Source organism: Brassica oleracea, chromosome C7 (assembly GCF_000695525.1).
Source record: "Brassica oleracea var. oleracea cultivar TO1000 chromosome C7, BOL, whole genome shotgun sequence".
Classification (NCBI taxonomy): Eukaryota; Viridiplantae; Streptophyta; class Magnoliopsida; order Brassicales; family Brassicaceae; genus Brassica; species Brassica oleracea.
Window position 1 is genome coordinate 46,113,869 of NC_027754.1, and position 21,863 is coordinate 46,135,731.

The window sequence follows — 21,863 nt, forward strand, 5'->3', positions numbered from 1 at the left end:
TGATGTTATATGTATATATAATTAATATTTTTATATATTCGGGTACCCGTTCGGTTCTCGGTTCGGTTCCGGTTCGGTTCGGTTATTTCGGATATAAAAATATAGGAACCGTTCGGGTATTTGAGGGTATTGGTCCGGTTCCGGTTTCGGGTATTTCGGTTCGGTTCCGGTTCGGTTCTTCGGTTCCGGTTATTTTGCCCAGGCCTAGTTTATACGTTGGCGGCTTCCACGTTCGTGATGATATCAAATGAGATCATTTGTATGATTGTAGTGCCAGAGACATGACGAACTATACCCATATGTTAAGATAGGATCTATAATTTTATATTATATTATATGATATGATAAGATCAGGTTTGCTTATATATGTTCTTGCAACTGTAGACACACATGTCTAATACATAATAATGTACACATTCACAAAGTCATGATATAAACTTATAATTACATATTTTGATGAAAAATGTATGCATGAAAAAGCTGCTTTGTTATTGTTTATGTATCAAAATATCAGATTCTTGTGATCTTTTTTCTATGGCGTTATAAGATTAAATCTTGAGACATAACAGATGTATCCAACCACTATTTAGACCACTACACCAGAGCATGCAGAATGCCAATGCTTTGATGTTTATATTATAAAGTGGTTTTGGGATCATATTTTTTTACTTGTTTCAAGAATCCAAAACATAGCAAATTCTCTCTGATTTCATAATGAAATGTCTTTTACGAAAATTACTACATTTTCGCGTTAAGAATTACAATTAGCATTTTTTTTACAATTATTATAATAATTATTTAAACGGGTTATCAAAATATTTCTTACCTTTTCATTAGGATCTATAAAGTTTGTTGTCAGACTCGGAACTGCATCCAACTCAAATATGTAATCTGGCTTTGTTTTGTTTTGAATCTCAGTTTTATTTGATTTCAATATTTATAAAATCACAATTAGCATTTTTAGAACTCTTTAATTTGATATGATTGGTTAATATACATGTTTCAAATTATATTTACCAGGTGAATTGCAGCCATACATTCACACTAACTTTGTCTAAATAATTGATAATGTTAGTAAATTCAATAAGATACATAATGCATACATGTCAACATGTATTTGATAAAGCAACTCCACATATATATTTGAAGTAATAAAGGGTTTGAAAACATTTTAAAAGAGAGAGCTTATAAGTAAAATGATTTATTGATTTGGAAAGAAAATACTTCTAGAATAAGATGAGAACATAGTTATGACATATATTGATAATTGATATTATATAGTGTAAATGCTGATTTTTGACCCAAAGAAACAAATAGTGTAAGTGCTGACAATAATACATATCCAATATACATACATAAATGTGTACATATAGTACAATAGAGATAATGGAAAATGCATGTTTGAGGAAGTTGCATTTAAGGTTACTTAAAGACATCTCGGGCTGACATTGTTTAGACCACATTGAATGCTATACTTTGACTATTGCGTCTTGTTTTCTATTTCAGATAAATTTAACTTTTATGATTCAAGTTTTTTTTTCGTTTTCCACTAGTATTAAAATATGTAATATGATTCGCCAATAACTAATAATTAGAGATTTGAATGGGCATTGATGATTGCAGGTCATTAAAACGAAAGTTAACACCCAACTATAGTGTATTTGAGCAATTAATATTAATTAGAATGAAAATTTATAGTAAAGCATACCCCTCAAAATAATATATTGGTTCCATCCAAAGAATCCGTGGATGCAAAAGTCGATCATGTATATACTCTAGTGTAGCTAAACATATTAGCTACATATAAAAAAAAATTGAGATGATTAACTTATCTACAATGAGGAACAAATAAAACATACTCCATCTGTTCCTGAAAGTAAGATTTTTTAGAGTATGCACGCTTATTAAAAATTTAATAAATGTTTATAATTTAATTTATTTTTTACTTTATTATATACTTTCCAATAACTTTCCACCAATGAAATTTAATCAATTCAAATATTCTCAATTAATGTTCCTCAAAAGTGTAAAAAAGTACCTTAATAATATAGAAAATCTATATTTGTGGAACAAGAAAAAAACCTAAAACATCTTACTTTCGGAAACGGATGTAGTATGATTTATAAATTGTGGGAGGTTTAAAACACAAAGATTAGGTATACATCTTGTGTTGTGTAATACTAGTTAATTAATAAAAATGACATTAAGAATATGTGATTTTAATTAATCATGATTTCACAGAAAAAAACATTTTGTTATAAGAATGTGTGATTTTAATTAAACCATTGGTATTGCGAATTTCCATTGCCAATATCTGATTTAATCTGCAAGTGATATTAATTCATCTGCATCATGATTCCTATGATTATTGGATTAGTTAAGAGCAAGTTTATTGATGTCCTTTAAAGAAAAGTTGTTAAGCATAATTACACTTAAAATAAAGGAAAAAATGAAGAAAAGAGGTGGAACGTACCTTATTTAAGCAAAGGAATGGACGTTGCTTCCATTACTTCTTCATCTTTTGTTTGTCTCTCTCTATGACCCCACTTAAGAGACATTTAAGAGTTTTACCATTAAACATGCTCAAGGCTCCAAAATCAGAATGTAGATACCGGTGTGTGAATCATGTGTTGTTGTTCTCTGTCAAATAACAATAAATCATAGTATTTGTTTGAAGAAAGAGCTGATAGAAAAGTATTAATATCACTTGATCCCATATCATAAATGATAACTGAAAAGCATATGTTCTTGTTATTATTTTTAAACAAAATAGAACATACAATAGAAGAATAACATGCAGGTAGTATAAATATATTACATAGTATATTTGAGACATACAGTGGCTTAGCACTGATGTTCAATAACGTAGGCCGTTGAAAAAGAGGTTGATGATAACCATTACGTCAAACCAAACAACATCGTCGGTGGTGAAAAATGAGTACTTTGGTTTTGTTCTCTACTGAGGATTGACACATTAGCCACTATCATGGACTGTAAATTTAAACTCATAAACCTTCTTCTAAAAGTGCCCTTTCTGCTTTTAACATTTCATGTAATAAAATAAACTTGTGTAATACATTTGCTGACAAATAAACAAGTTAGGTATTATTTTCATGTCCATGGTAAAGAAAAAAAGGAAGTAGCTATGTGTTCAAACTAGACAACAACAACAAACCCACGCTTTGACATTGGCTGATCCCTCTTTGAATCCCCCGTGACTAAAAAAAGAGGAAAGAGAAAGTCGTCTGAATTACAATATTTCATGCCAAGATTAACAAAACAAAAATTTTACAAAAAAAAAAAGAGAAAAATGAAGATAGATGCTCCAGCTTGTAATTTGTTTAAGGGGGCTTCATTTAAAGCAGAGTAGATAACAGAGTGTAATGGTTTTCCACAGTTTTTCATTAATCCATTCATATCTTGACCAAAAAAAATAAAAAGCCATTCATATAAGTTTATGTTTTCACAATACACTAGTTCTACCAAAAAGTATAGATTTTACAACCAAAGAATTCGACCCAAAAAAAAAAACAAACATAAAGAAAGACAGAAGTTACTTCCATTACAATCAATTAGATCGGTCTTCTTCTTCCACTTTGGAAAGTCGTCACATGTTTGGTTAAAAAGAGAAATGACCCAAGTGGTCGGATCTGTCCAAAATTAGTTGTGACGGTCACAAGCGGCAAAGATAAAAAAGCAAACAGATTTGAAGGAAACGGCTCAAAGAGAGTTTTGATTAAGACTCTCGCATCTCTCTCTCTCTCTCTCTGTTTCAGACCCACTTGTGTTGTCTTCCTCTCTATCACAGACCAAACCTAAAACATCATTAAATGTGAGACAGAGAGGCAAACACAAAAACAGAGTTTTCAAACCCCCTAAAACCATCCAACTTCTGCGTTTTTAATCTCTTTCCCTCCTTTCTCCTTACTGTCTGAAAGTTTAGAGCTTTGTAACGAGGCGAAAGCGAGTTCTTATTTCTCTGTTTTGATTCTCTACTGATTCTTCTCCGACACAGAATCTTCTTGTTCTGTTTTTTTTTATGCATACCGTTCACATGTCAAGTCTCTGAGATTTGTCTTTTTCTATCTTTCTGGGAATATATATATTTTTTTTATCTCTCAGATCCATTGACTTGATCCACAAGTTTAGATCTTTTTCAAGATTTAATACTTGTCCGGTCGTGTAAAATAATGGGTTCCACGATCTTCGAAGCAAAAGCCATGAGAATCTTCTTCACCGTCTTCTTAACATGTCTAGCTCTCTTCCCGGATCCTCTACACGCCGGTGTAGCTAACACCGGGAGCATCACCCCAGGGTTTAGTGGATCTCAGATGAACTACATCAACAACAACGGCATCTTCCTCGAATCCAACAACTCAAACTTTGGTTTCGGTTTCGTAACCACGCAAGATTCCGTCACTCTCTTCACACTCAGCATCGTCCACCAAGCCAGCTCGAGAGTCATCTGGTCAGCGAACAGAGCTTCCCCTGTTTCGAACTCCGACAAGCTCCAATTCGAAGCCAACGGAAACGTAGTGCTCCGTAGAGAACAAGGAGGAGGAGAAGGACCCGAGGTTTGGAGATTGGACAGTTCTGGCAAAAACGTCTCGAGAATCGAGCTTCGCGACTCCGGGAACCTCGTCGTTGTTTCAGGTGATGACGGAGCTTCGATCTGGGAGAGCTTTGATCATCCAACAGATACTCTGATAACGAATCAAGCCTTTAAACAAGGCATGAAGCTCACTAGCAACCCTTCTCCTTCGAGCAACGTGAGTTATACTCTTGAGATCAAATCAGGAGATATGGTTTTATCTGTGAACACCTCGTTGACTCCTCAAGTGTATTGGTCCATGGGGAATGAAAGAGGAAAGATCGTCAACAAAGACGGTGTAGTGACGTCATCGTCTCTGCTCGGGAACTCGTGGAGGTTCTTTGATGAGAACCGGTCTTTGTTATGGCAGTTTGTGTATTCGGATGATAAAGATGGTAACGCTACTTGGATCGCGGTTTTGGGAAACAACGGTGTGATCACTTTTTCGAATCTCGGCGCTGGTGCGTCTGGAGCTGATGCTTCCACTAAAATCCCAAACGATCAGTGCGCAACACCCGAGCCTTGCGGGCCTTACTACGTCTGTTCTGGTGGTAAAGTGTGTGGATGTGTGTCCGGGTTGTCAAAAGCTCGGTCTGATTGCAAATCCGGGATCGTGTCTCCTTGTAAGAAGAATGAAAACAATGCAACATTGTCTGTGCAGCTTGTGAATGCTGGAGATAAAGTTGACTACTTCGCTCTAGGTTTTGCTACACCCTTCTCCAAGAGAACTAGTCTTGATAGGTGTAAAGAGTTTTGCAACAAGAACTGCTCGTGCCTCGGTCTTTTCTTCCAGAACAGTTCTGGTGACTGCTTCTTGTTTGATTGGATTGGTAGCTTTAGAAACTCTGGAAATGGAGGATCTGGCTTCGTCTCTTACATCAAGGTGGCTACTAATGATTTGGGAGGTGGAGATGATGGGAAACACTTTCCTTATATAGTAATTATTATCTTGGTGACGGTTTTCATCATCTGTGTGTTGATCTTTGCGGCTTTCCGGATTCATAGGAGAAAGAAAATTCTTTTTGATGAGTTAGAACAGAGTTCAGAGGAGGATAACTTCTTGGAGAATCTTTCAGGAATGCCTATCCGGTTCGCTTATAAAGATCTTCAGTTAGCGACGAATAACTTCTCCGTCAAGTTAGGTCAAGGAGGGTTTGGTTCGGTCTATGAAGGGACTTTACCTGATGGTTCTCGTTTAGCTGTTAAGAAGCTTGAAGGAATAGGTCAAGGAAAGAAAGAGTTCAGAGCCGAGGTTAGTATCATCGGAAGCATTCACCATCTACATTTGGTGCGGCTCAGAGGTTTTTGCGTGGAAGGCACGCATAGACTTCTCGCCTATGAGTTCTTAGCTAAAGGCTCGTTAGAGAGATGGATATTCAGGAAAAAAGATGGAGATGTTCTGTTGGATTGGGACACAAGGTTCAATATAGCGTTAGGAACAGCGAAAGGTTTAGCTTATCTACATGAAGATTGCGACGCAAGAATCATCCATTGTGATATTAAACCTGAGAACATCTTGTTGGATGATAACTTCAACGCCAAGGTATCTGATTTCGGACTAGCTAAGCTCATGACACGCGAGCAAAGCCATGTCTTCACGACCATGCGTGGGACAAGAGGCTATCTAGCTCCAGAGTGGATCACAAGCTACGCGATCTCGGAGAAGAGCGATGTTTATAGCTACGGGATGGTGTTGCTAGAGCTGATAGGAGGAAGAAAGAACTATGATCCATCAGAGTCGTCTGAGAAGTGTCATTTTCCTTCTTATGCTTTCAAGATGATGGAAGAAGGGAATCTTTTGGAGATTGTTGATGGGGAGATGAAGAACGTTGATTTGAACGATGAGAGAGTTCAAAGGGCGATGAGAACTGCGCTTTGGTGTATACAAGAGGATATGCATTTGAGACCGTCGATGAGTAAAGTTGTTCAAATGCTTGAAGGTGTTTTCCCGGTGGTGCAGCCTCCGTCTTCTTCAAATTTGGGCTCGAGGCTCTACTCGAGTTCGATCAGCGAGGAAAGCGGTGGTGGTAAGTCGTCTGGACCGACGGATTTTTACAGTGAGAATGATCTATCTGCGGTGAGACTTTCCGGTCCGAGATAGCAGATCTTGTGTTGTATAGACTATTGTGTTGTGTTTAAAATAAGAGAATAGTAGTGTCTCCAGTTTTGTAATGTTCCAAAAAATTTTAAGAAAAAAATCCATTTAATACAAATTTAATTTTAATTGCTAATTTTATACACTGATATTGTCCATTTCCAACTTAGTACATCAACTAAATTTTATTTACATAACAATAAACCAACTTTTGAAGTGTATATCCTTAAAAATATCAAATTAACAGATAGTAAACTTCCATTAAGTCTTATGTTTAATTTTCATTTTTACTGAAAAATATTAATGTTAAACTGGAAATGAACTAAGACCATGATTAACTCGGGGTTCTTAAGATGAAATTTTTAGCGAAAGTTAAAAAACTGTTTTTTAACTTTTAACTAAAAAAAACTAAGAACTAACCAGTTCTTAAATAAGAACTTTAAGAACTAGTTCTTAAATAAGGACTTTAAGAACCGGTTCTTACCTTTTTTAGTTAAAAGTTAAGAAACAGTTTCTTAACTTCCACTAAGAACCCCGAGTTAATCATGCTGTAAGTCGATTAAGTTGATAATTAAAATTAAATCAGTGTTAAAATGAAAATTTTCTTTTTATTACATAGTTTAACTAAACTACCTGTCGTTTTAATCTACTGTCATAGAACAAGTTGTCGCTTTGTGTTCTTTTGAGTCCTCACGCTTTCCAAATGCGTGCCGTGTTCTCACTCCTCTCTCTGAGAGCAGAATACTGCGATCCTATTGGCTACAACGTTTTCTTAATGTACGCTTGTGCGTAGACAATAAAACTCGCCGATACATTAAAAAAATCAAGCTGCCGCTCTCGGTGATTCTCGTCCCACCGTTAAAGATGACGACGACGACTGCGTCTCTGTTTTCACGGTGCCACTCTTCTTCTTTAAACTTCAAATGCGAACTCGAATCTCCCGCGAAAACACGACTCTTCTCTCCTGCGACAGGGAAACACGTTGTCAGATCGTTAAAAGCATGGCGTGTCCGTTGCTCCTCCGATGATCCTGGTATAGTTTCTCATTCTGTTCCACGGCTTTCTTTTCTTGTGGAGTTATTACTGATCATACTGAGATATGTTCTGCTTCTACATGTTTGACTAGTTTGTGTTCTGTTTCTGCATGATTTGACTAGGTTCGCGTCATGTATACGTCTCCAGTAGAAGAAACATGGTTGTAATGTTGTCCACTGTACAGCTTCTGTCTCATTTGCTTCCGCCAGATGGAAAAGCAGCTGAGTGAGTTTGATGCAAACTTATTCTTCATGTTATAGATTTAAATTTGTTGTGCTAGATTTTAGCCAAATCTAACTGTTGGGTTTTAGCATGTATCCACTGATGAAAGATGAGATAAGGAGAGTGGTGACGAAGGGTAAAGCTGCTGGTGTGCTTCGTTTAGTGTTTCATGATGCTGGAACCTTTGAACTCGATGATAACACAGGTATTGTTGGCATGACTCTCTGATACTAATCAATCTCATTCTCAAAATCTTACTTAAGTGGTGTGTGTAATTTCAGGTGGCATCAATGGGTCTATTGTTTATGAACTAGAGAGACCTGAAAACGGAGGTTTGAAGAGATCCCTTAAGGCACTAAACCCCTCTATCTCTCTTTTTAGTTAGTGTGAGCATGGCCGGTCTTGAGCTTTTAGGAAAAAATTATATATATATAGCCCCTAAGTTTGCAAAATAAACTTTTTTTATATAAACTTTTACTAAATTGTTTATAGTCCCAAAATCTTAGGACCTGCCCTGAGTGTGAGCAAATAAAGATGTAATTTCACATATGTTTTTTTTTTTTTGGCATTTGTTAGGTTCTAGAGAAAGCAAAGATTAAGGTTGATGAGGTACAACCAGGTAATTTCTGTTTGAAAGTGTGTCCTTGTTATGCCTTCGTGGTGCTAACGTTCTGAACTGTGTGATGTTAGTGTCTTGGGCGGATATGATCGCTGTCGGTGGCTCTGAAGCAGTCTCAATGTGCGGCGGCCCAACGATTCCAGTGGTCTTAGGAAGACTTGATTCAATGTAAGCACGTCTCAGTCTCTGGTCTTTGTTTCTATATGTTTAACAAGATGGTCGTTTCATGGTTTACAGGCAACCTGATCCAGAAGACAAGTTACCTCCAGAATCCCTCAATGCCTCGGGTTTAAAAGAATGTTTCCAAAGAAAAGGATTCTCGTGAGTCATAACTTGTGGTTTCTTTAGTACCAAAGTTTTGTAACACTTAACATCACTTGGGGGGTCATTGCAGGACCCAAGAACTCGTTGCCTTGTCTGGTGCACATACGATTGGGAGTAAAGGCTTTGGAGATCCATTTACTTTTGACAATGCATACTACAAAATCCTTCTTGAAAAACCTTGGAGATCTACTACATGTAAGTTGTTATACTCTAAGCTGAGGAGTGTATCTTTACATAGTTTTCTTAATTTATCATGACTTTACTTGGGTTGCAGCCAAAATGACGAGTATGGTTGGGCTTCCTTCGGATCATGCCCTCGTGGAGGATGATGAGTGCTTAAGGTCAGTCCTTCTTACTTTGATCATTTCATTATCTAACTTGTCAAGTAGCATTTGAAGCAGAGGATGAAGAGTTTTGGAGTATATATTCAACTGATATAAGATTCAATGTTTGATGCATAGGTGGGTGAAAGAGTATGCGGAAGACCAAGACAAGTTCTTCAGAGACTTCACCAATGCTTATATCAAACTAGTTAACTCTGGTGCCAAATGGAAAACATTATGATGTCTAATTTATCTTATGTTAGTTCATAAACATGCCCTGATAATTTTGGGTTGTAATGCTTATTTAATTATTTTTCCTTTTCTATATACATGATGAATATTTCAACGAGGACACTAAAACCATTAGCTATGTGTTGTTCTAAGCATTTTAATGTTGATTCATGTGAATTTTGACTACTTATGTTTCGTTCATGTAGGTAATAGGCAAGACGGCATAGCTTAAGTATACCAAGTATATTAGTTTTGAATCTTTTGAACAATAAGTTTTTAAAAATTGTTAATCCCAGTAAGATATCACTAATTGAGCTTTAGAATATAAAAAATGGGATAAGATGGAGATGATGGAATGAGAAAGTTTTGGGAAACATCAAGAAAGGAAGGGTGTCACTATTGTAGCTGTGCCTTACCCTAATCACGGGACCAACTTGTCTCTTAATAAAATGGTTTCTGTGTCTAATCACTTTGCTTCCTCTTTAATCACTCTTTCTCAGTGCTAATCAGGATAATCATACTTCTTTGTTAGTAGTTACTAAACTATTCCTATTAGAATTTTACTTTACAAACACCTTGAGACAGAATTAACTATATATTGGATACGAACGCATGATGATGTATGTTGAAAATAAAAGCTTGCTAATTGGTTTCTAATTGTTAATTACTCTAGCTAATAAACTATACTATCTCCTCGGTGGTCAACAAATGAGTACTGCTGCTTTCATCTGGTTTCTTAAAGAAAAGTTTCATTTGCATTAAATATTTTGGCCTACCAGGAGCCTTTGGGTGTGTTCATGTGGGTGCATGTATTTTAATAAGAAACACTTGTGTTCTTTGATTTGCATAAAAAATGGGACAATGATGTACTTTATTATAACTTCTCATATCATCCAAATTTTAAAATATTATTGATTGGTTAGGAAAAGAAGTAAGCAACTAATTACCTGATAGTATCATTATATTGGTCTGAAAAAAAAAAACAATTTTGTTACATATGATAGTTCACCATTGTCAATTTATATATGGAGATGATTTTATGACCCATGTCTAGAGTAGTCTGCATGCAATGTATTAAAACTGTTAAACTTTTGAAACCATATCCTTAGTTTTAGAAACAATGATATATTTAGATGAAAAGTATATATAGATTCCATTAGCTGGCTTTAGTATTTTTTTTGGACGAAAGGTGTTAATTAACTAGATGCCTAAAGTTCCCATTTAAGAGTCAAGTATGTTATAATAGTGTGGGGGATGATAAGGTTCACCTTCATAAAGCGACTACTCAATAAAAGATCTATTTATATAAAAATGTCTTACTATATGCGTGAAAAGAGTTAACAAGATAATTGAACATATTGAGGACTGTTGTGCTGCACTGATTCCACAAATTTTGTCTGAAACTATTTATACATCAGTCATTGACTCATCGCACATATATATGCATCCATTACATCATGAACCTCCAAAAGAAAAATTCATTATTATTTTTAAGTTTCTTGTACACATTTCCGTTTACTAATCCTCCAATATCCTGAAATATAAATTTTTTACCAAATCTGGAATAAATTCCTTGTAAAAAATAGAACAATTTACAGTTTCATATGATAAAGCTGAAAGCTCGCAATATACTCTTTGTATACATTAATTGTTGGTTTATCTTTGAAGTATAAAAGAAGAAAAGCAAACCATCCAAAGTTGATGACAGTCACAGAAAAATCTGATTCAGACTTCTGATTGTAACAGAAAACTTAATGTGGATAAAAATAAAAAATATTATTAGTGATAGTAAATGGTATAGACTTCCATTAAAAGAAAAGATTTTAGAGTACCACAAAACTTCTCCTCAATCCCACGATTCAAAATAGTAAACCGTAATTATCGCGATGACGTGGCGATTAGATTTCGAACCGCCGCTGTAATAAAAATAACTAAAACGTTTTGTCATTTTTCTCCCTTCACAAAAAAAAAAATCTCAACTTTGTGTGTGTAGACCGAGAATCCATCCATCCTCAGAAACCCCAAAACCAAAACCAAACCAAATCTCATCCTTTTTCTTCTTCTTGCGTTCCTTTTATTGTTGCTTTCAATGGCCTTTTGATTTGTTCTGGTAACTGCGTTTGGTGAGGTAAGATGTGCGTCTTACTGTTCTCGTTCTTTCTTCTTCTCTTTGTCTAGTGTTATGAATCTGTGGAACTTATCAGCTTCTCTGTTTCCATTGCTTGGTCTGTATATCGGTAGATCGATTTTTTTATACTGTCACTTACTGATTTGCTTCACTACAATGACTAGTTAGTGAGCTCGAGATTTAGGTTTGGTCTGATTCAGATTTGCTTCTTCTTCTTACATATAATATTTGCCTTTCTCGGATTTGTACACTTGGATCGATGAAGCTACGGATCCATTTACATATGAGTGGTTTTAAGTCTGGGTATTGGACAAAACAAGTGTTTTTGTAATGTACCTTGAATCTTGCTCACTGACACAATGTTGATAGATATGTTCTCTCGAGGAAAGTTATGTTCTTTGTTGGTGGGTTTACGTTCGGTGAAGTCACTCTTGTCTGTTTCTGAAGAATCACTTTATTTGGTGTTTGAGTTTGTAGCTGCTGCTTATATGTTAAGGTCATATTTGTTCACTTGTTATCTTCTTCACAAGAGCTAAACAAAGTGCTTTTGTAATGTAGCTTGAAGCTTGCTTGCTCACTGACACAATGTTGATTGATATTTAATTCACTTCATAAAGTACTCTGCTTTTGTGTCAATATATGGTTCTTGTCTGTTGATTGATTTACATGATAATGCATGGTTCAAGTGAGTGTGTCTTCACTTATATCAGTGTTGTTTGTTTTGTAGTTTACTATGGATCCTGAAAGTACAATGGTGGTTGATGGGACTAGTGACTCTGCTCTTCCAAATGGTGGTTTAACAGTGGAGAATGTCTGTGTTGAAGGAAATGGTGTTGCTTCTGGTGAAACTTTGGATACTAATTCAGAAAGTCAGAATGAGAATTCCGGAGACAGTTCTGCTTTGGATGCAGTAGAACATCCCAAAGAGGCAGCTGAGGTTTGTTGTAACTCTTGGATGGTTAATCAACTCGTCCGCGTCAGATAGTTAAATGTTTTGTTCTCTTTATTCTTTTTTATAGGGCGCAAAAGATGAAAGTGTAGATGGACCAAAGTATGCTAATGGCCAAAAGGCTCAACGGAAGCTAAAGCAGGAGAAACTCTCAGGTGGTAAGAATGTTCCACCGGTTCTTATCAAAAAGAAGAAAGAGATTAAAGGTGGAGATGCTAAAGTGGCATCATCTAATGGCTCTGTAGCTCCTATTGCACACACAACAAAGTCTCTGAAGAGCACATCATTCAATGGTAGAGCGTCTAAGGTCACGGAGGTAATCATCCCTCACAATTTTCTTTTATGCTTCTTTGCTTTGGCTTATGTATATTTTTTTCTTTCTTTTCATATCAGCAAGGGAAGCAAGACCGTGCACCAGCTGAAAGCGCCGCCGGGTATTGAGTCTGCTAAGTGTTCTCACTAATCTTTTACTCACTAATCAATTGTTGAAACTAGAGTTTTGTTTCTTTCTTTCTTTAATACAGGGACAAGGTGAAACCAAAGCTTCAAAAGAAACAAGTCCAGGAGACATCTGAGGATGATGCTCAGTCTTCTAAGTATTTCTTTCACCTTTATAATTACTTCCTCTTCTTTCTTGGGGCCTTTATGCATTTGGCTCTCATTTTTTTAGCTTTGGTGTTGATTATAACTTTATGGTTTTTTAGTAGCCCGAAAGCAGACGATGGCAAGCCTCGTAAAGTTGGTGCACTTCCAAATTATGGGTTCAGTTTCAAGTGTGACCAACGTGCTGAAAAGAGAAGAGAGGTTTGCGTTTTAAGTCCACTCTCCACAAACATGTATTGTGAAAATAATTGTATCTCTGCTTTCATATGGTGCAGTTTTATGTTAAGCTTGAGGAGAAGACTCATGCGAAAGAAGAGGAGATTAATAACATGCAAGCCAAGTCTAAGGTTTGTCTTCTAAACCCTCTTCTTTGTCATATAGTGTTCTCGACCTAAAACTCTTTGATACTATCACAGGAAACACAAGAAGCTGAGCTTAGGAAGCTAAGAAAGAGCTTGAACTTCAAAGCCACACCCATGCCTAGCTTCTCTCAGCCGCCTAAAACAGAGTTAAAGAAGGTACTTGTGCTCTATCTTCTCAACCATGATCTCACTTTCTTAATGAAAGTACTAATTCTCATTGTTATTTGTAGATACCACCAACAAGACCCAAATCTCCAAAACTCGGGAGGAAGAAGACTGACTCTGAAGAAGCTCAGACCCCTCGTGTCGCTAGGCTGAGCCTAGATGAGAAAGCCTCTAAAGACAGCCCAAATGCTAAGGGAACTGTCACAACGGTTGATATCAAGAAGCAACCCTTGCGCAAATCACTTCCGAGATTGCCATCTCAGAAAACAGCTCTCCCTGATGGAAAACTCGCTCCAGCAAAAGCGGCAACAACCTCAGCAAAGGTGAAACCTGAAAGGAAGAAAGTCGAAAAAGATGCAGAAGCCCTGAAACAGTCTTCGGATCCCATTGATGAGGAAGCACAAGTGACTGTATCGTCCAATGCTGATGCAGAAGATTCACATGAGATTGTATCTCCAATGATGGATGAAGACAGAGCCAAGTCCATAGAGGTATCTGAAGTGGTTTCTGTTGAGCATTAAGACTCATAGCTTGCATTAATTAAGGAGGACAAGGGGACAAGAAACCGTATGATATTTATTATATATGTACTTTCGACCAAAACTTATGTGAGAAGAAATGGGTAAAAGAGTGAAAAGAGTCATATGGGTTTGGTTCTAAATGTTGTTGCTTTTTGATATTTCTATGTTTTAATCTTTCAAGTTGTGTTTTTTGATGTCTAAGCTCTTTTCTGTTTGATGCTTTGATTCTTAAAAGGTGAATATTCAGGAGATTATGCGTGCGCTTTGTGTATTCTCTTTTCTATTCTTCTTCCTTTTTTCTTGAAAGATATAAAAATGTCATTGTGGTTTGTGGTAACTAGTGACAACTGACATTGTGTTATTACATGTGAAGCTGTTGTTCTGAAGATAACTGGTCCAGCCACTATAATCATGTTTGGTTCTTTGTTTATTGCCAAGAACTGAAGTTTTTCTTGTTTATCCATCGACTATTTAATTTGGACTTCCATGATCCACGGTACTTCAAACTCAAAATGATACAAAATCAAATTCCAACAATAGAAAAACTGTTTTTTGTTTGATAATTAGTGACATATATCATATGCAATCTGAAAATTCAAACGAGAATACAAATGTCTAATAACCGAATACAAGGTAAAGAGATTGGGTTTCTTCGTATAATCTCTCCTAATTCATCGGCTAAACCGAACCATCTCGATTATCATGTGTATATATAATTATATATGATAATATAATAAAATATATTATAACACTTACTTACTTTCTTCACCATTCAAACTGACGACTTCAGAGCCATTGACGCGATCTTCACGATCAGCATAGCCTTCGCTGACGAGTTGATCAAAGATCTATCCGTGGTTGAAAATACTTTCAACTCTCTTCTTCGCCCTGTTGATGGGTACGAGAGAACGCGGAGCTAGATTGAAAGAAGAAATAAACAGTAAAAATCTTGAGCGGGTAATGATCACATGGATCCTCAACAATCCATGCAGAAATAAAAAAAAGTTAGGCAGAGCCGGTTTAGAGGACAAACCCTCATTTAGGACATAATCCAAGAAAACATAATAAATTTATTAATAAAAATTACATAAACAATACTAATATTTTAACCAATGTTATTATTATTATCAAATAAATACAAATTAATAAACATATAAGTAAAAAGTAATACAAACAGTAAAAATAATAAAATTATATAAAATATAAGTAATTTTTTTTTTTTAAATGTGAGATTTGTATTAACAGTTTATTTTAGCAAACCATGATTGATTATAGTCAAAATGTTGGTGATACTATTAACAAATATTGCAATACAATTAACTTCATAAAATTATCTTTAATAATTATTAATATACTTGAATTAGTTTAAAATTTTGAGTAACGCATACGAACATACAATCGATGGAAAAAAACACAAATGAAATGAGAAGGGCATCTTCGTCTGTATTTTGGAGCCATTTTGCAAATATGTCTATTTTTTATTTTTCGACTTTTGATCCTTTTATCTTAAATTTTTATAGACCCTACTACTTTGCTATAAGATCTTCTGATTTACAAAAAAAAAAAGATACTCTCTTTTTTTTTGTCGTGGTAATTGCATGAGGCTCTGTTGTTCTGAAGACAAATTGACCAATCACTTGTTCAAAGGTAGGATATAAAGCCAATCACATTTGATCCACTAAATCATTTATGTAAGACATATACATCTCAAATTGTCGAATAGTGAAGCGCTTAGCTTAGCATATATAGACTCCAATTCCATTAGGACAACAACAAAGCTCCAACATTATGAAGCCAAATTAATAAATAAATATATAATAATAACAAAAGTATCACTTGTGGCTCTATGTTTCAAAAGAGAGACACCATCACAACGGTGACAAGTACCAAAAACTTCACAACTCTCTGACCGCTAAGAGAAAACTAACCGCCTGGTTCACTTGGTTTTGAGGCTTAGAAGATTTAGAGAGTGCTCCCATTCCGTATATGCGCTTACAAATATATAAGAAATAGAGTCTAAAAGACACCTCCTGGGACGGCAGTGGGGTTGGCTTCGGGAGTGACAGAGACAAAGGGATTGATCCTGACCCAAAGCAACGAAAAGATGGACGCCAGAAGAACAGACCAGACGATGACGATGGTTGGCGTTCTGTTCTGTCTTCCCATAAGACCTTTCAAGAAAGGGTAGAGATGGGCAATGACCCACAACGCGAAGAAAAGCTTCCCAAAGAGAGGTCCCCATGACTGGTACCCGCTGTTCACAGCGTAAGAGACACCAGCCACAATGCCTATGAGGTTCACAACTAGGACTGTGGTCGGTGGAATGAGAAGAGCTGTCCATTTGAAGATGTAAAGCTCTGCGAAGTCCCCGTCTTCGTCTGAGGCTTTGGATGTGACAGTGAAGTTAGTGTCTATACCCGCAAGAACCTTGAGTAGACCTTGGAAGACTGCAAAAAGATGAGCAGATGTTCCACCGATGACCCAGAACTGCTCGTTCCTCCACCAGTCCTCAATGCTCACACCACTCCATCTCAGCTCTAGAACTCCAGTCACAGCGATTGAGATGAAGAGAAGAATGAACCAAATACTCGCGTAGTTGCTTATCTGCAACAATGTTGTTACAGATGAAGATTTAAATAAACGCACTAGCATATATAGGAGTGTGGTCAGTTTTACGAACCTCTGGTATGATGAACTTGTCAGTGATGAGGCAAAAAGCGGGAAGGATACAATAGGCGATGAGAGGGAGAGCTGTGATAGGGTAGACAATGGTGTTGATGTAAGCGAGTCTCTCCAAGAGTCTCAACCTTCCTGTATAGCCATACCAGATAGGGCAATGTCTACTCAGAAGAATCTCAATAGATCCCAACGCCCATCGAAGAACTTGGTTCAAACGATCAGAAAGATTGATTGGTGCAGATCCCTTGAACGCAGGTCGTGGAGGATTGCAGTAGATTGACATCCAACCCCGGGCATGCATCTTGAACCCAGTAAGAATATCTTCTGTCACAGAACCATAGATCCAACCAATCTAAACAAAAAAAAAAAACAAATAAGATGTCATCAGAGAGGTGAGAAAGGGAACATAAAGTTTGAGAACTGACCTCTTTCCCCCATTCAGTCTTGTCTTCATAACCACAGCTGATAACATGAATAGCCTCCTTGAGAAGAGTAGCAGGATTGGTCGTTGGTGGAATGCCACCTTGTTCCATGAAGGTAGCCGCAATAAACACTGGGGACTGACCAAAACGCTTCTCTACACTCTTCTGGGACATTAGAATAGACCTCTCATCATCATATCCTGCATCAAAAGAGAATTGTAAGATTATACCATCAAATGAAGAAGTGGTGTTATTTATTACATTATAAGCTCAATCAGAACCTTCAAAACCCTCCTCGATGTCATCCATGTTGAAAAGTGGAGCATTGGAGTCACTTCTGTTGATGCCTCTCCTCTGCTGATCATAGTTATACTTCTTGCTCTTCTTTCCTTTCTTCCTTGAGCCGCAACAGCTCTTCACAATGATATTTGGTTCCAGATCTTCCTCAGTCAAAACAGGATCATACCCATATAGAGCTTGCCTATTGAAACAACAACCAGTACCCACATATACTGGACCCTGGATACCATCTAACCCCTTCAAGTTAATCTGCCCAAAGTAACAAACATCTAAGTTAAACATGAACAAACGGTAAAAGAAAGTGTTTGAATGGAGGGGAGTGAAGCTTACATCGAAGAAGACTATATTCCTGTTGGCGTAACGATCGTGCAAGTCAATACCATCAAAACGCTGTGGGAACTGGACGTAGCAGCACTTCTTTCCATAAGCAGGGTCCATAAGGAAACACATGGCTTCTTTAATAGCCTTGCTGTTGTTGAAGTAATGATCACAATCAACGTTCAAAAGATAAGCTCCATTGGTCAGAACAGCAGAAACACGGATCTGTCAACGTAAAGAGAAGCTGAATCAGGAGAGAACAAGACGAAAGAATATGAAGAAGAAAGCTTCCTAGGCATTGAACAAGAGAACAAACCAGTGCATTCATAGCTCCAGCCTTCTTGTGGTGTTGAAATCCAGGCCGCTTTTCACGAGAAACATAGATGAGTCTAGGCAGCTCATTGCCATCGGTATCTAGACCTCCACTGTGGCCTAAGAACACCTGAAAATTGAAACAAAACGATGCACCATAAATAAAATATCCTCAAGTTATAATAATTTAAGGGATTGAATCATTGTACCTGAATCATTCCAGGATGATCTCTAGTGTTGTTACCAGGCCAGGGAGTACCATCCTGCATCGTCCATCCTTCTTCAGGGATCTTCTGTGCTTTAGCAACAAGTGCATTGATCCTCACCTTAAACTCTTCATACTCTCTCTGTCATTACAAGCCAAGAAAATTTTAGAGCCAATCTCTAGTTTTTTTAATGTCTGAGAAGCTGATTGATTTTTCAAATGACCTTCATAGCTCGTCGCTCTTTAACAAAAGAAGGCTGGATCTTGTCCTTCAAGTAATCTATCTTCTGTGCAAAGTAGAACTCAGGGGCCCTGGGCTCAATGCTAAACTTCTTGCAAAATGGCACCCATTTCTTTGCGAACTCGGCAGTTTCAGAAAGAGATTCGAACGTTAGCATCGCTGCACCATCGTCTGAAACGTAACAGGCGACTTTGTCTACCGGGTAGTCCACGGCAAGAATCGAGAGGACTGTGTTTGCTGTAACAAGAGGAGGCTCTTTCAGTGGGTCCACCGTACTAACAAAGACGTCAACAGGAGTTAGCTGTGATGGTTCACCGTCTCGATCATATCTACAATATGAAACCATAAACAAACCATTAAATATAGTCAGTATAATAGCTTAGCTCCATTCTCAACAAGCACTTCATTAGACAAGTAGGATGCATAGACCTAAAGACCAACCTTATAGCGAGACGGTCGAGATAAGTCTCTCGGTTAATGGGGTACCATTTGGGAAACTGATCGAGAAGCCAAGAAAATGCAAACCAGATCTCACAAATAACTGAGGTCAACCACAATGGATAAGCATCTTTCACAGGGTGAGTTGTACGATATTGCAAGAAGAATCCCAAGATGATAAGCCGGAGAATAATCACAACCCGGTAAGGTGTGAGATGAGAAGGCGGGATAGGAACAATACGGCTCATAGGCAACCTCGTATCATCGGCCCTGTTAAGTAAGAGATCCATAATTTAAATAAATAATACCGCTCAAATTTGAATAAGATCTATGTCTTAGTTCTTGAACTTACATTTGAAGTTCTTCGCCGTTGGAACCAGTCCCTTCAATCTCTCCTCCTTTCCCTTCATGGTATTTACCAGTCATCTGTACCATATTCTTCTCTTGCTTCAGCTTCCACCCTTCAACTCTTTCTTTCCAGTCAACGTTTCCAAGACCGTAAGAGTTCAAGTCTTTTGAAGGGTCCACGATTCTTACAGGGACTGCAAATTTAAGCACAAACTATCAGTAAGTGTTGACAAAAGAAGATGTAGGAAAGAATAGGAATCACATCGAACTAACCAGGTTGCCGTGGATCAATATAAGGAGATGAAATGGCATTCCTGTCACCAGGACCTAAAGGACCTGATGTAGTACGCACAGATTGTGTATCAGGCGTGCGAATTTCCCCAGAAACCTGTGTAGCAAATTTAAAAAAAAAGAGTCTAATCTTAGAGATTTATCCAGTAATACAGATCACTTTAGATGTAGATCATTACCGTATGGCCATGGGTGAGAAGAGGAATTGGTTGAGATTCATGTCTAGAAGAGGAAGAGAACTCTTCACCATGACGTTGGCGTCTTCCCTTGTTAGCTCCCTGAGTGTAATTAAACTCATTCTCAATATCATCAACATCATCCTCATCTTCATCTCCTTCAACACGAGGACTCCCTGCAACAACCCAAAAAACTTGTTCACCAACAAAGACTAAATAGAATAAAAAGATCCAAACAAAGACAAGTACTGACCCCTGAGACGTCTGTATCTAGTCTTGCATTGAGGACAACACTGAGTTCCATCTTTCCTCTCGTACTCGTAGCAAGGACGACACACAGGGAAGGCACATTCATTGCAAGCCACAAAAAGATCTCCAGTTTCAGTGAGACCACCAGCGTTATCACCGCAGATCTGACATGTATGTGGATCCATATTCTTCAAAGCTTTGGTCTGCATTGAGTATCATTGTTAGCTTATTGAGTATATAAGAAACTACTGTAACAGATCAATGCAGATCTAGTTGAGCTATAAGTAAAGTAGTAAACTTTGAGAGCTAAAGATCTATTACACAAGCCTTAGATTCAAGAAGATCCTAAACTGAAATCCACAGATATAAAAGGAAAGTTTCTATCTTTAGCAACTCAAGATCCTAATGGAGGAATCTAGATGAGATCTAGAAACACTAACCCCGCCGTCAGATTCGTGACGTATCCGAACGAGCTCGTTTCTCCGGTAGGAACCAGCGACCAAGCCGGCACTGGCCTCCATTGCTGATGATGAGTCAGATCACAGACCGACAGAGAGATGTTCAACACTGACACTCTCTTTCTTTCTTTCTTTTGATCTCTAAGCTTCAAACACCAATCTGCTTTGCCTATTTAATCGCCGTGTCTGAGTTTCTTTTTTTATTAATATTTTTTTTTATTGACAAAGTAGATACTTCACCGGAGGTGGTGACGGTAGCCTCTTCGTCTCCTATATTATTGGCTCAGCTCGGCTCGGATTATCTATAGGTGTTCTTTTATAAAAGCTGAGCCGTTGGCTTCTGTTGAAAGTTAAACTTGATTTGGATCACATTTTGGGCTAATAATTTACTAATCATTTTAGTCCAAACTTAGTCCAATATCTAAAATCATCCTCCACCTCCTTAGAATAAAAATCTAGATATTCTCATAGAATTATCTAGATAATTATAATAAAAAAAATCTTAGATATTATGGTAGAATTCTCTAGATTTATGATTAAAATATGTAAGATATTTTGTATTTTGGAGGCTATAAATACCTCCACTCCCCCTTTCATTTTGTATCACCAAGAAATAAACAAAGCTTGTAATCAAGTAATAAAATCTTCTTCAAAGTTATAAAATCTTTCTTCTTCACAAAGTTTCTTTCTCTTCAAACACTTAAAACATTTTCTCCATCTCTACAAAGTTTTTCATTCCAACAAACTGGTATCAGAGCTATAAGTTCCTTTGAAGATGGCAAACAATGGTGTTCCCTTCCAAGTTCCATTGCTCACTAAGAGCAACTATGACAATTGGAGTCTTAGGATGATGGCTATCCTAGGAGCACATGATGTGTGGGAGATAGTCGAGAAAGGCTTCAATGAACCGGAGAATGATTGTGGTCTATCTCAAACACAAAAGGATGGTTTGAGGGATTCAAGGAAGAGAGACAAGAAGGCTCTCTGTCTAATCTATCAAGGATTAGATGAAGATACATTTGAGAAGGTTGCTGGTGCAAGAACGTCCAAAGAAGCATGGGAAAAGCTTCAGACATCTTACAAGGGAGCGGAACAAGTTAAGAAGGTACGTCTTCAAACTCTAAGAGGAGAATTTGAAGCGTTACAAATGAAGGAAGGAGAACTCATCTCAGATTACTTCTCAAGAGTCTTGACGGTTACTAATAACCTAAAAAGAAATGGTGAGAAGTTAGATGAGGTGAGAATCATGGAGAAAGTT

At 37.1% G+C, this 21,863-nt stretch overlaps 4 protein-coding genes across 7 annotated transcripts; 3 read left to right on the forward strand and 1 right to left on the reverse strand.

The window, feature by feature from the left end:
- The first annotated feature begins 3,670 nt into the window (after positions 1–3,670).
- Positions 3,671–6,754, forward strand: LOC106302268 (G-type lectin S-receptor-like serine/threonine-protein kinase SD2-5). The gene has a single exon (XM_013738810.1). It carries the CDS (start codon positions 4,191–4,193, stop codon positions 6,690–6,692), a length of 2,502 nt encoding a protein of 833 aa, XP_013594264.1. The 5' UTR covers positions 3,671–4,190; the 3' UTR covers positions 6,693–6,754.
- A 743-nt stretch (positions 6,755–7,497) lies between these two features.
- On the forward strand, positions 7,498–9,563 carry LOC106303893 (putative L-ascorbate peroxidase 6). Its single transcript, XM_013740243.1, has 10 exons — positions 7,498–7,719; positions 7,844–7,946; positions 8,033–8,148; positions 8,225–8,295; positions 8,520–8,562; positions 8,634–8,730; positions 8,800–8,883; positions 8,957–9,081; positions 9,161–9,227; positions 9,348–9,563. The coding sequence occupies exons 1-10, from the start codon at positions 7,551–7,553 to the stop codon at positions 9,448–9,450; spliced, it is 978 nt and encodes a 325-aa protein (XP_013595697.1). The 5' UTR covers positions 7,498–7,550; the 3' UTR covers positions 9,451–9,563.
- A 1,844-nt stretch (positions 9,564–11,407) lies between these two features.
- On the forward strand, positions 11,408–14,422 carry LOC106306926 (protein WVD2-like 1). 4 transcript variants are annotated; one of them, XM_013743722.1, is made up of 10 exons: positions 11,408–11,568; positions 12,296–12,505; positions 12,588–12,672; positions 12,763–12,833; positions 12,911–12,951; positions 13,042–13,113; positions 13,222–13,321; positions 13,396–13,467; positions 13,537–13,638; positions 13,713–14,422. In XM_013743722.1, exons 2-10 carry the CDS (start codon positions 12,302–12,304, stop codon positions 14,166–14,168), a joined length of 1,203 nt encoding a protein of 400 aa, XP_013599176.1. In that variant the 5' UTR covers positions 11,408–11,568; positions 12,296–12,301; the 3' UTR covers positions 14,169–14,422. The 4 variants fall into 4 exon arrangements, with proteins under 4 accessions (XP_013599176.1, XP_013599174.1, XP_013599173.1 ...); XM_013743720.1 differs by having other exon boundaries at positions 11,408–11,575; positions 12,588–12,833; XM_013743719.1 differs by having other exon boundaries at positions 12,588–12,833.
- A 1,507-nt stretch (positions 14,423–15,929) lies between these two features.
- LOC106305979 (cellulose synthase A catalytic subunit 1 [UDP-forming]) lies at positions 15,930–20,826 on the reverse strand. Its single transcript, XM_013742421.1, has 14 exons — positions 20,588–20,826; positions 20,152–20,350; positions 19,902–20,074; positions 19,705–19,819; positions 19,436–19,625; positions 19,087–19,353; positions 18,629–18,974; positions 18,409–18,546; positions 18,204–18,329; positions 17,900–18,112; positions 17,551–17,818; positions 17,273–17,469; positions 16,849–17,199; positions 15,930–16,772 (listed from the first exon to the last, which is right to left on the reverse strand). Exons 1-14 carry the CDS (start codon positions 20,666–20,668, stop codon positions 16,185–16,187), a joined length of 3,252 nt encoding a protein of 1,083 aa, XP_013597875.1. The 5' UTR covers positions 20,669–20,826; the 3' UTR covers positions 15,930–16,184.
- Positions 20,827–21,863: the final 1,037 nt, after the last annotated feature.

Bases quoted from the DNA above. Each gene is read 5' to 3' on its own strand.
- LOC106306926 (XM_013743720.1), top strand. From the start codon at position 12,302: ATGGATCCTGAAAGTACAATGGTGGTTGATGGGACTAGTGACTCTGCT. The intron at 12,952-13,041 runs GTATTGAGTCTG...TCTTTAATACAG, and splicing joins CCAGCTGAAAGCGCCGCCGG to GGACAAGGTGAAACCAAAGC. The intron at 13,639-13,712 runs GTACTTGTGCTC...TGTTATTTGTAG, and splicing joins CTAAAACAGAGTTAAAGAAG to ATACCACCAACAAGACCCAA.
- LOC106305979 (XM_013742421.1), bottom strand. From the start codon at position 20,668: ATGGAGGCCAGTGCCGGCTTGGTCGCTGGTTCCTACCGGAGAAACGAG. The intron at 20,351-20,587 runs GTTAGTGTTTCT...TACTCAATGCAG, and splicing joins GTCACGAATCTGACGGCGGG to ACCAAAGCTTTGAAGAATAT. The intron at 16,773-16,848 runs GTTCGTAAAACT...ACATTGTTGCAG, and splicing joins ACAAGTTCATCATACCAGAG to ATAAGCAACTACGCGAGTAT.
- LOC106303893 (XM_013740243.1), top strand. From the start codon at position 7,551: ATGACGACGACGACTGCGTCTCTGTTTTCACGGTGCCACTCTTCTTCT. The intron at 7,720-7,843 runs GTATAGTTTCTC...TGATTTGACTAG, and splicing joins TTGCTCCTCCGATGATCCTG to GTTCGCGTCATGTATACGTC. The intron at 8,884-8,956 runs GTGAGTCATAAC...GGGTCATTGCAG, and splicing joins TTCCAAAGAAAAGGATTCTC to GACCCAAGAACTCGTTGCCT.
- LOC106302268 (XM_013738810.1), top strand. From the start codon at position 4,191: ATGGGTTCCACGATCTTCGAAGCAAAAGCCATGAGAATCTTCTTCACC.